The sequence below is a fragment of the Perognathus longimembris genome, chromosome 16 (genome assembly GCF_023159225.1).
Source record: "Perognathus longimembris pacificus isolate PPM17 chromosome 16, ASM2315922v1, whole genome shotgun sequence".
NCBI classification, from domain to species: domain Eukaryota; kingdom Metazoa; phylum Chordata; class Mammalia; order Rodentia; family Heteromyidae; genus Perognathus; species Perognathus longimembris.
The window spans coordinates 57,940,918-57,953,449 of NC_063176.1; the positions used below are offsets into that span (position 1 = coordinate 57,940,918).

The window sequence follows — 12,532 nt, forward strand, 5'->3', positions numbered from 1 at the left end:
GTTTGTTTTTCTGCCAGTCCTGGGGCTTGAACTCAGGGCCTGAGCTTCTTTTGCTCAAGGCTAGCTCTCTACCACTTGAGCCACAGCGCCCATTCTGGCTTTTTTCTGTTTATGTGGTACTGAGGAATCAAACCCAGGGCTTCATGCATGCTAGGCAAGCACTCATCGGCAAAGCTACATTCCCAGTCCCTGTCCTGAGTTTTCATCACTTGAACATCTCATGAGGGCAGGACAAGAAGGGCCTGAGAGGGCTGGGAATATGGCTTAGTGGCAAGAGCGCTCACCTCGCATGCATGAAGCCCTGAGTTCGATTCCCCAGCACCACGTATATAGAAAAAGCCAGAAGTGGCACTGTGGCTCAAGTGACAGAGTGCTAGTCTTGAGCAAAAAGAAGGCAGGGACAGTGCTCAGGCCCTGAGTTCAAGCCCCAGGACTGGCAAAAAAAAAGAGAACCTGGGGCTGGGAATACGGCCTAGTGGCAAGAGTGCTTGCCTCCTACACATGAAGTTCTCGGTTCGATTCCCCAGCACCACATATATGGAAAACGGCCAGAAGTGGCGCTGTGGCTCAGGTGGCAGAGTGCTAGCCTTGAGCGGGAAGAAGCCAGGGACCGTGCTCAAGCCCTGAGTCCTGAGTCCAAGGCCCAGGACTGGCCAAAAAAAAAAAAAGGGGGCCTGAGAGCAGCTATGGCTGAGAATGGGAAGCAATGAAGTCCTAGGGAAGAGCTTGGTGTGCCAGGTTGTCGTAGGGCTGGGAAAGGGAGAACTGGAATACAGGGTCCTAGGCAGGTCCTCACATTCCTAGCATAGCCAAAGCTTTAAACAAAAAAGAAGCGGGGAGCAGGGAGCAGGTGGCTCACGCCTGTAATCAGGAAGCTGAGGTCTGAGGATGGAGGTTCAAAGCCAGCCTGGGCAGGAAAGTCCCAAAGACTGTTATCTGCAACTAACCACCAGAAAAGCGGAAGTGACGCTGTGGCTCAAATGGTGGTTCTAGCCTTGAGCTGAAGAGCTTCGGGGACAGGGCCCAGGCCCAGAGTTCAAGCCCCACGGCTGACAAAAACAAACAACTAAACAGATGGTGGCGGTGGCCGCGGCTGCCCTGTAGCTCTCTCCTGGAGGGAGCAGGGGTGGTGTCGGCTGGGCAGAGACAAGGCTTTGGCCAGGCGGTGCACGTGTGTGTGTGTGTGTGTGTGCACGCGCGCGTGTACTTCCGGAGACCTAGGCGTCTGCCCGCCCAGCTCCACTATACCGGGCACCCTGGACCCCCCCTCACCCCCCCCCCCCCGCTCCGGACCCGACGCGTTCGCCGCAGCCAGGAGAAGCGTGAGCTGGGGAAGGCAGAGCTGAGCGTGCAGTGTCCTTCGGGGAAGGGCCGACACCGTCCCGGGGGCGGGGGGAGGTCTCTGCGGCCCGCGGGAGCGCGGGGACCCACGCGCGCGGCCTCCCGTCCCGCCCCCGGAGGGGGTCGCGGACCCAGCGGGCCCTTATTGTCCGGAGCCTCGCCACGTGCGGTGCCGGGCCGGCCCCCGACACGACCGTGGCCCGCCCGCAGTCGCCGGCGCTTCCGCTCGCGCTCAGAAAGGCAGACACAGCCCCCCCCGCCCCCCCCGCACGCACCGCACCGTCGACCGGAGCCCGGGCGCCCGCCGGGGGCTCACCGAGAACCGCCGTGCCCGCCGCGGTGCGCGCTGGGACCCGTAGTCCTCCGTCGCCCCGGTGCACGCTGGGACCCGTAGTCCCTGCCGGCGCGCGCCTCGGCTGGCCGTCAGCCCGCGGGCCGCCCGGTGCACGCCGGGACCGGTAGTCTGTGCGCGGCGAGGACGGAACTCCCGATGCACGCCGGGATCTGTAGTCCGCGCCCCGTGAGGCTCGGCGGCCGGGTGCATGCCGGGACCGGTAGTCGGCGGCGCGGGCCCGCCCCTCACCTGCTGGCCGCGGGCGTCCGCGGGGCCAATGGGAGCGGCGGCCGGTCCGCCCCGCCCCGCCCCGCGCCCGCGGACGTCCGTGCCGGGACATGGCCGCCGCCGGTGCCGGGTCCTTGCGTTGAGCGCCCGCTGACGAGAGCCCAGCGCTACGGCCGGCGGTCCGCGCAGCCCAGGCCCCGGCCCCGCCGGGACGGCGAGAGCCCCGACCGCCGCCGCGGCCCGCGCATGGCGTCCATCTTGTTCCGGAGCTGCCGCGGCCGGGGGCCCGTCCGCCTCCCGCTGCCGGGCGCGGCCGCCCCGTGGGGTAAGCAGCCGGTCCGCCTCGGGCGCCGCCGACCGCGGGGAGCTGGCCGCCGGCCGCGCCGGTTCGTCCCCGCTCCCGCCGCGCTCGTCCCCCGAGCCTCCCGGCCTGGGCGGCGCCGGGGTGACCTCAGCCGCCCGAGCCCCGGTGTGCCCTGCGGCCTCCCGCGGCCCCGGAGGCTTCCCGGGGTGGGGCGGCCGGCCGGGTGAGGACCCAGAGTCGGCCCGCCTCCGAGGCCTGTGCCGACGGGCTCGCCCTCCGTGTGGTGGAAGCAGAAGGAACGCGAGGAAGCCAGGAAAACGGTGGGCTTCCCGAGGCCGAGCGGAGGAGCACGCCCGCCGTGGCTGTGCCCGTGAGGCCGGCAGGGCCGGCTCGTGGGTGGAAGGCGGTGCAGGTCGGGGCAGCCTCCCGCCCGGCCTCTACCTGTTGGTGTGCGCAGGGTGGTGGCAGTGCACTCCCGCCACTTCTGGTTTCTGTGGCAAGTTTACTATGGCTGAGAAATTACTTTTTTTTTTTTTTTTTTTTTGCTAGTCCTGGGGCTCGAACTCCGGGCCTCTCCCTGAGCTTTCTTGTGCTCAAGGCTAGCACTCTACCACTTGAAGCACAGCACCACTTCTGGCTTTTTCTGTGTATGTGGTGCTGAGGAATTGAACCCAGGGCTTCCTGCACGCTGGGCAAGCGCTCTACCACTAAGCCACATCCCAGCCCCTTACTTGATTTTTTTGATGGTCTCATTGTTCCAGGCTTAAGAATATTTGCTTTGCTTTGCTTTGCTTTTTTTTTTGCCAGTCCTGGGGCACGGACTGAGGGCCTGAGCACTGTCCCCAGCTTCTTTTTGCTCAAGGCTAGCACTCTTACCACTCAAACCACGTCGCCTCTTCCAGCCTTTTCTGTTTATGTTGTGCCGAGGAATCGAACCCAGGGCTTCATGCGTGCAAGGCAAGCACTGTACCGTTAAGCCATGTTCCCAGCCCCAAGAATATTTTCTGTAGTCATGACTATTCTTTGTGGAGAGATACTATTCTCCTTGATAGTGAGTTTGTATTTTTCAGTACTTAAACAGGGAATGCTGAGTCTAGGATTGAGGGCCACAGAGTTGAAGTGACTTTCTCATCACATCAAGATGAGTTATCACTGTTTGTGTTGGCCTTAATTGCCAGGCTGAGGTGAGCTTGTCAGATTTCTTATTCTCCACCCTGCCCTCTGGGAGGAATACTGCACAGTAAAAGTGGACAGTAAGAACTAGGTGGAAGAGAAGCTACCATCAGAGACTGCAGTGGCAGGAGTCTTTGGATCTGTTGAGAGGGCCCATGAGTCCTGCAGGCTATCCAAGTCAGGGATGGGATTACCTGGGAGGAGGTAGAAGATTTGGGGTTGAGGGGTGGAGAGGGTCTCCTGAAAACCAGGCCAGGAAAGTATAACATAAGAAATAGTTTTGTCCTCTTCTTTTCCTGCTGTCCTGGGACATGAACTCAGGACTTGGGCACTGTCCCTGAGTTCCCTTCACTCAAGGTTAGTGCTCTACCACTTAAGCCACAGCTCTACTTCTGGCTCGTTTGGCAATTTATTGGAGATTAGAGTCTCGTGGACTTTTCTTCCTGGGCTGGCTTCCAACTGTGATCCTCAGATCTCAGCCTCCTGAGTGCCTAAGATTTCAGGCATGAGCCACAAGCACCTGGGCCCAGCTGCTTCTTTCCTGAGGCTGTAGTACCCATGCTGATGCCCCTTAATAATACCCTTAAACCCACAGAAAAAAAGCCCCTTCCCAGCCTACCGAGTTACACTAGTAAGGGACCCCAGAAGGCCTAGGTCACTCTAGGAGAGGCTGTGATAGATATATAGAGATTAGAGGTTAGAACTTTACTCCACTTCAGGGGGCAGAGGGCGTGGCCTGGACTCCTGGACTGATCAGTGTGGCCTCCCAAGGGTGCAGGGCAGCTATGGGAAGTATGGGCACTCAGGACTTTCCTGGCCTCACCCTATGCTTCCTCCTCTGTCTGCTCACTTGTGATAGGTGTGGTAAACTAACAGTGTATCACTTCTCTGATCTGTGAGTAGTTTCAGCATGCAATCAAAAAGGTGCTTGGCACAAGTGGCTCACCCCTATAACCCTAGCTACTCAGGAGGCTGAGATCAGAGGATTGCCTTTGGAAGTCATCCCAGACAGGAAAGTCTGTGAGACTTTTGGGTTTTGGTCGGTTGGTCGTTGGGCTTGAACTTGAGGCTTGGGCACTATTCCTGAGCTCTTTTGCCCAAGGCACTTTGAGCCACAGCACCTCTTCCTGTTTTCTGGTGGTTAATTGTAGGTAAGAGTCTCATGGACTCTCCTGGCTGGGCTGGCTTTGAACCATGATCCTCAGATCTCAGCCTCCTGAGTAGCTAGGGTTATAGGGGTGAGCCACCAGCACCTGGTTTGTGAGATTCTTATCTCCAACTAATCACAGAAGAAGCTGGAAGTAGTGCAGTAGCTCAAGTGGTAGAATGCTAGCCTTGAGCAAATTAGAGGAGCTCAGGGACTGTGTTCCTGGACCAACACACAAAAAACAAGGGCTATAGAAAGTTCAAAATTTGTACCCCATAGAAGTGAAGGTAGCCTGTAGTAGGGACCAAGCTGCTGCTTATGGGGCACAAAACTACTGAGCCCCATCACCCTGCATGGCTTTGACCCAGGGTTTCTCTGGAGAGCTGTAGGTTTGTGGGTTCTATAGGCTTGGGGAGAACCTAGCAAGGAAGCTGGTGGATCAGAAGGGTTAGAACACGGTCCTCCCTGGCTACCTGCTTTGTGTGATCCAGGTCCTGGAGGGGCAGGGGCTTGGCTAGGGAGGAAGTGCTGTCCTGCTAACCTGCTGTGCAGGGAGTTAGAAGATGGAAAGGTTTGGTGTACTCCTGCTCTGTTTATTTCTTTCTTTTTTTTTTGTTGTTGTTGTTAATTTAACTTACAATGTAACACTTGATACTTGTAAGAATGTAACATGTTTTCCTTATAAATTGTGAATGGGAGTGACAGGATTTTGTGAACCCAGCTGCCAGTTTAACTAGTCTGCAAAGTCCTTCCCTGTTAGCACCTGAGAGCTGTCTCCTATTAATGACGTAGTGGCAGCCTGTGTCCTCCATGTCCTTGGTGTTGCTCCCACTGCCCGAGTGGTTGGGGTGAAAGGACATCACCCGCCACGCTGCTGGCTTCTGCACGGGCCAGCCTGACCCAGGTCCGCGGCCCCGTGCCTGCACCCGGGTCTGCACCTGCGCCCGCACTGGGGCGTCCCCTGCCTGCAGCACACAGCAGCCTGTAGGCGGGGTGAGTAGCTGCTAAGTGTCCGCTTCTATTGGAAATAGGTCCTCTTGGCATTTATTTTTCCAGTGATTCTCAGTCCATGGCCTTGAATTGCTGCTATGTGTGAAGGGTTGTCCACTCTTTAGGACTCATGTACGCTTTTGGCCTCTGCCCCGTGAAGCTGAAGGTGCGGGGAGGACTGCCCACTAGGAGAGCCTGCAGGCCCTGAACCCGCCACCCTCAACCTCTGTCTCCTCACTGGGGATCCTGCAGGCCTTGAAGGGGGAGACCCTGCACCTCTAGACCCCATCTGCTTGCTGGGGGATCCTACGGGCCCTTCACCGGGAGACCCAGCACCTCCAGACCCCATCTCCTCCCTAGGAGAGTCTCCTTTGCACTGAAGCACTCAGCAAGGCTTCAGGAAACTTACATGGAAGGTTTCCGCAAAAGAGGCTCCCGTTTCCCAGGACTTTCCAGAACCCCCTTTGGAGAGGTATTTGCTTAATTTGTTTTTGTTTTTGTCGTAGGTAGTCTGGGGGACCGTGCCTGTCTCGGTTGTTGCAGGACCGTGGGCTCGACGAGCCGAGAGTAAGTAACCGTGTCCACAGACCCACCTGCGCCCCTGCCTTCTCGGGGGCACTAGGCGCGGAGGGGACTCTTGCTTATTGGGAAGGAACAGATCTCACTTCTTTGTTTCGAGCTTTTAAAACCTTTGTCTTTTTATTTCTTCTATATTTTTGGGAGGATTAAAACAAGTTTGTTTTCTCCATTTTGGAGTTAAGTTTACTATTTTCGGAGCCATTTTTCTTTGACTTATCCATGCCCATCCTCTCTCTCACAAGTAAACTCTTTTTTTGCTTTGAAGGTTATAATCACACTTCACCTTACCCCAGCCCTGTCTCTGGGGTCACCGTCAGAGAGGGTCAGGAGGGACCCTGCCCCAGGCTCTCAGCTCAGAGCACCTCAGCAGAGCCTAGCCCCCTTCCATGTCTCCCCTGCTTCCTGTGGGGAGGCAGGGCTCAGCACCACCTCCTCTGCATGTCTGCACCCCAGCTCCTCTTCACGCCTGGGGGCTGTAGGTTTGGTGTTCATTTCAGGCTGTTAACTTATCTAACCAGAGAAACATTCCCCAGTGGTGCTTTCTGAAACAGATTTAATTCCCTAAAATAAAACCTACCAGTCATTCATAAAGACTTAGCCGCTTATTAAAGCATACTGTCTGTTTAAAAGAATTATTTCCATATCTTTGTGTGTGTGCGCCAGTCCTAGGGTTTGAACTCAGGGCTTGGGTGCTGTCCCCAGGCTTTTCTGCTCCTGAGTCACACAGCTCCACTTCTAGACCTTTGGTGTTTAATTGGAGATAAGAGTCTCACGTATTTGTCTGTGTGGGCTGGTTTTGAATCGTGATCCTCAGATCTCAGCCTCCTGAGTAGCTAGGATGACAGGCCTGAGCCCCTAGCACTTGGCCTCAGGTGGAGTGTCTTTGATTCAAGACAATATCATAGATCTTGTTTTTATATATGTGTGTGTGAGTTCTGGGGGCTTGAACTCGGCCTGGGCACTGAGTCTGGGCTTGTTTTGCTTGAGGGCCACCACCCCATGTCCAGCTGTGTGTGTGTGTGTGTGTGTGTGTGTGTAGTTAACTGGAGAGATAGAGTCTCTAACGATGCTCAGATCTCAGCCTCCTGAGTAACTGTGGCATTTACTAAGTCTTGATGAGAATCAGAACTTGGACTGTGGCAGGGCAGCAGATCTGGGCTCCGCGTGTCCCATGCCTGCTTGCCTGGTGGCTAAGCCTGTGTTGCTGACACCACCAGCCCCCGGGATGCTGCCCTGCGAAGGTGCTGCTCACTCCTCCTGCTCTTGAAATGAAGCAGGACATCTGGGTTGCAGTAGATGCGGATGTCAGCATCCTGGTGTAAAAGCACACTTCCTGGAAGAGCTAGAACTTCATGCTGCCAGCAAGCAGGCTGTCTGCGCGCCGCAGTGGTCCATTTCTTGTTGAGATGCTGGTTTTGCTGAATGGGGTTCCCCCATTCATGGATGATTCATCCGAAAAAGAGGAAAGGGGAAGCGGGAGGAAGTCAGATCATAGAGGAGATATCCCTCTGGGCCGGCCCCGTCCAGGCTGCAGTGGCTTGCTTCCTCACACAGTCAGTTTGTGGGTGAACACTGCTGGGGTCCCAGGCAGCCCCGTGGGCCTGACCCGGTGTGTGCAGAGACGTGCTGAGGACTTCCCACTGTGGTCTGCTGGGTCTCGCCTGGTCCGCAGCCCTTGCGGAGTGTGTTCGGTAGAGGAGGAGTTGGCCCGTGGAATGTGGGCCTCCTGCCTCAGCATGCCGTCAGGGTAGGAGAGTAGTGGAGGGCTGCAGGGGCAGGAACTTAGGGTATCCAGGGCTGCGCCCTCAACGCTGTGAGGGAAGAGCTAGCACTCACATTTGCCTCTTCGCTCAGTGCTTCCAGCTAGCAAAAGCCACCTCTGATGAGAGAGGACCTCCAAAGGGAAGACTCCTAACCACCCCATTCCTCCCCAGATCTCAGAGCAGTTCATCACACCTTCCCAAGTGATGGGTACTAGAGGTTGCAAGTCTGGGCCAAGTTTTTGCCACTGTGTACATGTCTATCCTGTGGCTGTGTCTCTCTGGGGACTGCCAGGCTGGACTGACCGGGCTGTGCCCAGTCCTGGCCTCGCACACACCTGACAAGGTCCCAGGTGTCAGGAAGTAGTTACGGTTGCCTGGGTGGTTGTGGTCCTATGGGATGTGTGGTTTGATGGTCCTGAGCAATCAAAGATGGCTAGTTGTTTGTTTGTTTTTAAGGTCTTGTGGCTTGAACTTGGGGTCTGGGCACTGTCCCTGAGCTGTTTTGCTCAAGGCAAGTGCTCTATCACTTGGAACCACAGCTCCACTTCTGGTTTTCTGGTGGTTAGTTGGAGATGAGAGTCTCATGGACTTTCCTGCCCAGGCGGGCTTCGAACCACGATCCTCACATCTTCGTCTTCCAAGTAACTAGGATTATAGGTGTGAGCCTCTAGCGCCCAGCTTCTCATCTCTGCTCTTTGCTTTTCCTTCTCCAGGAATGGTCCCTCTGGCCGCTGCGCACCAACCCGCCCTGCGCACCTTTGCTTCAGAGGTGAGCCCCTCGGCAGCTGGACTTTGAGACCCGAGCGCCTGTGCCCGGGAGCAAGCCTGCCATGGATGCCTGCCTCCGTGAGCTTGATTGTCCCAGGACCTCAGTACCTTCCCGTGCGGGGCTGGCACTCCTCGCCCTGGCACCGCGATGACTCTGTGGTGGAGAAGTCCCTCAAGTCCTTAAAGGACAAGAACAAGAAGCTGGAGGAGGGTGGCCCTGTGTACAGCCCGCCCACCAAGGTGGTGGTGAAGAAGTCCCTTGGGCAGAAGGTTCTAGATGAGCTGAAGCACTACTACCACGGCTTCCGCCTGCTCTGGATCGATACCAAGATTGCCGCGCGCATGCTGTGGCGCATCCTCAATGGCCACACGCTGACGCGCCGAGAGCGCAGGCAGGTACGGTGCCTGCGGCCTCTGTCGCCGGAGGAGGGCTGCCTTGGCAGCCATGGCGGGCACGTTCTCCGCTCCGCTGGGAAAGAGAAAGTTAGCAAAGCCTGCAACTATTGGACCTGCCCCTTCAGGTCCACCAGACCACTCACTCAGGGCTGTGGCTGGCCTCCCCCGGCCCGGTGCTGCGCTCTGGCCCCAGGGTACCTTCTCCGCTTCGCTGCTCCTAGGTCTGCCTGCACACCCACTCTGGCCCTCCAAGGAGCCACAGGGATTGCTGAAGACCCCGGGTCACAATGAAGCAGGGTTTTCCAATTACCTGTCTCAGGGCCTCAGGCTGGAGCCTGGCGCAGTGGTAGAGCGCCTGCCTACCTTTGTATGGCGGGGCTGCAGCCTAGGGTTTCTTCCTTCAATTTTTCTCAGTCTCTTTTCAGCCAAAAACATCTTAGTTTAATCATACACTGGGGCTTCTTGTCTATAACTATATTGTTAACTCAAGAAATTCTAGGAGGGCACCTGTGGCTCACGCCTGTCATCCTAGCTACTCAGGAAACTGAGATCTGAGGACCGCGGTTCAAAGCCAGCCCAGGCAGAAAAGTCCATGAGATTCTTATCTCTAAGAAACTACTCAGAAAAGGCCAGAAGTGGTGCTGTGGCTCAAGTGGCAGAGTGCTAGCCTTGAACACAAAGAGGCCCAGGGACAGTGCCAGGCCCTGAGTTCAAGCCTTAGAAGAAGAAGAAGAAATTCTGTTTTTAATTATTTATTATTTATTTTTGCCGGTCCTGGGGCTTGAACTCAGGGCCTGAGCACTGTCCCTGGCTTCTTTTTTTGCTCAAGGCTAGCACTTGGCCACTTGAGTCACAGCGCCACTTCTGACTTTTTTTATATATGTGGTGCTGAGGAATTGAAGCCAGGGCTTCATGTATGCGAGGCAAGCGCTCTGCCACTAGGCCACATTCCCAGCCCCTCTGTTATTTTTTTAATTGAAAGTCTTTTCTTGGGTCTTGTTCCTTTTAAGTGTTGAACAGTTTTGAATAGACTGACCTACTTCACGCCTGAATTTAGCATTTCTGTTTTCTGGCATTGTGTGGGACCTGCATCTGGTCTTGCCTGTGGACCCTGCCTGCCACCATTGTTTTGGACTGTGTGTGTGCTCTGGGGATCTCGCCTGCAGGAGCACCGTGTGGCTTCGGTGCTGGCCCTGTTTTGGAGTAGAGATGCTGTTTGCCCCGGTGTGGCTGTTAGGTCCCAGAGCTGAGGAACTCTGAGGCCCTCCCAAGCATGGCCTCCCCGGGCCTCTCTGCTCAGAGCCTTGTCAGTCCTGTCCACTGGGAGGTTCCATTACCTTGGTGTGGGCTCACAGTTCATTTATTTTGAAATGAACTTTTCACCTGGGCATAGTCTTAGATTTGCAGTTGCAGAGATGGTGCAGACAGTGTTCCTCCACCCCAGGCCCCTAACACTTCATCTTGGTATACTTGTCCCTGCTCCGATCTCTTAACCCCACCTTGATTCAGTCTTCCATTTTCCCACTGATGTCCCTTGCAGACTACTGAGATTGCTCTAGTTTGTGGCAGCCTTGACAGCATGGGGGAAATCCTGTAAAGCAGTCCACCACAGGGCGTGTCTGGCATTTGAGTTCCAGACAGGTGCCCCTTTGTCATCTCCCACAAGGGGCAGTGATGTCTCCGGTTCCGTGGTCCTGTGGCCTAGGTGGCACCCTTTCCCCCCTGAGAACCCAGGAGGCCTGCCCCAGCCTGCGCTGCTCTCCCCTGCCCTGATGCTTCTCTCCCACTTGTTTCCTCCATGTCATTCTCAAGCATCTGCAGGGCAGGGCAGCCCAGCCGGCCCAGGCTGAGGTTTCGGTAGCTCCTACCATCTTTTGCAGCCTGCAGCAGACTTCCCAGCTCTTGAATCATGCCAGGTCCTATTGCCTACCACCCTTTGAAGGGCTGTGGCCAGAGGCCCTGCCGCCTCATGTCCACTGTCCTTCTAAAGCCAAAGGTGGGCTCGAGTGTGCCGTGCCCGATGGAGCTCTTTCCTGGGGGATGCCCAAGGATGCCCTCCCCTTATCTGCCTTGCATCCTGTGCTGTTCCCGTGCCTGCCTTGCTGACCCGTGTCCCAGCCGCGGGGTGCCTCAGGCCTGCGTGCCACGGGCACTGCTGTCACCACGCCAGGCCTCACAGGAAGGAACGGCAGGTTCCCAGACAAGTAGTGTTCAGGGCCTGCACAGTGAGCGTACTCATGCACGTGTGTGTGTGTGTGTCAGCCAGGTGCTAGTGGCTCACACCTGTAATCCCAGCTAATCAGAAAACTGAAGGATTATGGTTCAAAGCCAGCCTGGACAGAAAAGTCCATGAGATTGCATCTCAATTAACCAGCAAAAGGCTAGGGTAAAGGGAGGTGTGGCTCAAGTCGTAGTGTGAGGAAGAAGGTAGAACAGGAATGAGAAACCCGAGTTTAAGCTGTGGTGTTAGCACCGTGCTACGGAGGTTTCTATGTTAGCCCGGGTGAGTGTTTTTACGGAATGAGATGTGGGAACGGCTTTGTGTCCAGCAGGCAGTGCTACGTCCCTCCACTCCCATGAGCTGTCTGACCTTGTCCCTTCCTCACCAGGGCCCCTGCCTTTCCTCTTACGGGAGTGAGGGCTCAGATGCCAGTGCCCCCTGCTCAGCCCTCCAGGGCCAAATGAGACTGTATAAGGAGTTGGGTGCTGGCGGCTCATGTTTGTAATCCTAACTACTCAGGAGGCTGAGCTCTGAGGATCTGCAGTTCAAAGCCAGCCGGGGCAGGAAAGTCTATGAAACACTTGTCTCCAGCTAAGTCACAAAAAAGCTGGAAGTGGCGCTGTGGCTAAAGTGGTAGGGTGCTAGCCTTGAGCAAAAGGAGCCCGGACAGCACCCAGGCCAGAGTTGAGGCCTCAGGACCAGCAAAAATAAATAAATAAAAATGGAGTATAAGGCTCTTTGGAGCTAGGCACTAGTAGCTCATGCCTGTAATCCTAGCTACTTAGGAGACTGAGATCTGAAGATTAAGGTTCAAAGTCAGCCCATAGAAACAAATCCTCAAGACTTTGTTCCAGCTAACCAGCAAAAAGCTGGAACTGGAAATGTGGCTCAAGTAACAGTACCAGGATTGAGCAGAAAAAGCTGAGAGCAGTAGGACCTGAGTTCAAGCCCCAGTCCCAGTAAAAAAGGCTTTGGTTTCTTAGTCCTGCAACTGTGGGTCCTTTGTCCACTGGCTCTCTGCATCTCAGCACCTTGGGGTGTCTGTGGCCAGTCTTTGTTCTCCTGTCCACATACCAGTAGAAAGCTATTTTGTACCAGGTGCCAGTGGCTCACACCTGTCATCCTAGCTACTCAGGAGGCTGAGATCTGAGGATCGAGGTTCAAAACCAGCTGAGCAGGAAAGTTCCTGAGATCTTATCTCCAACAGAAGTGGAGCTGTGGTTCAAGTGGTAGAGCACTAGCCTTCAGCACAGAGGCTCAGGGCCAGCGCCCAGGCCCTGAGTTCAAG

The 12,532-nt window shown here is 55.9% G+C and overlaps 1 protein-coding gene across 3 annotated transcripts in view; it reads left to right on the forward strand.

The window, feature by feature from the left end:
- Window positions 1-1,989: 1,989 nt before the first annotated feature.
- The window catches only part of Letm1 (leucine zipper and EF-hand containing transmembrane protein 1), a 26,154-nt gene continuing 15,611 nt past the window's right edge, over window positions 1,990-12,532 (forward strand). Inside the window, exons 1-3 of one of the 3 annotated variants that reach the window (XM_048363993.1) lie at window positions 1,990-2,228; window positions 6,024-6,084; window positions 8,573-9,023. In XM_048363993.1, the coding sequence (XP_048219950.1) occupies window positions 2,150-2,228; window positions 6,024-6,084; window positions 8,573-9,023 (591 nt within the window). In that variant the 5' untranslated portion in view covers window positions 1,990-2,149. The remainder of the gene's footprint in view (window positions 2,229-6,023; window positions 6,085-8,572; window positions 9,024-12,532) is intronic. The other 2 variants (XM_048363992.1, XM_048363994.1) reach the window with 2 other exon arrangements.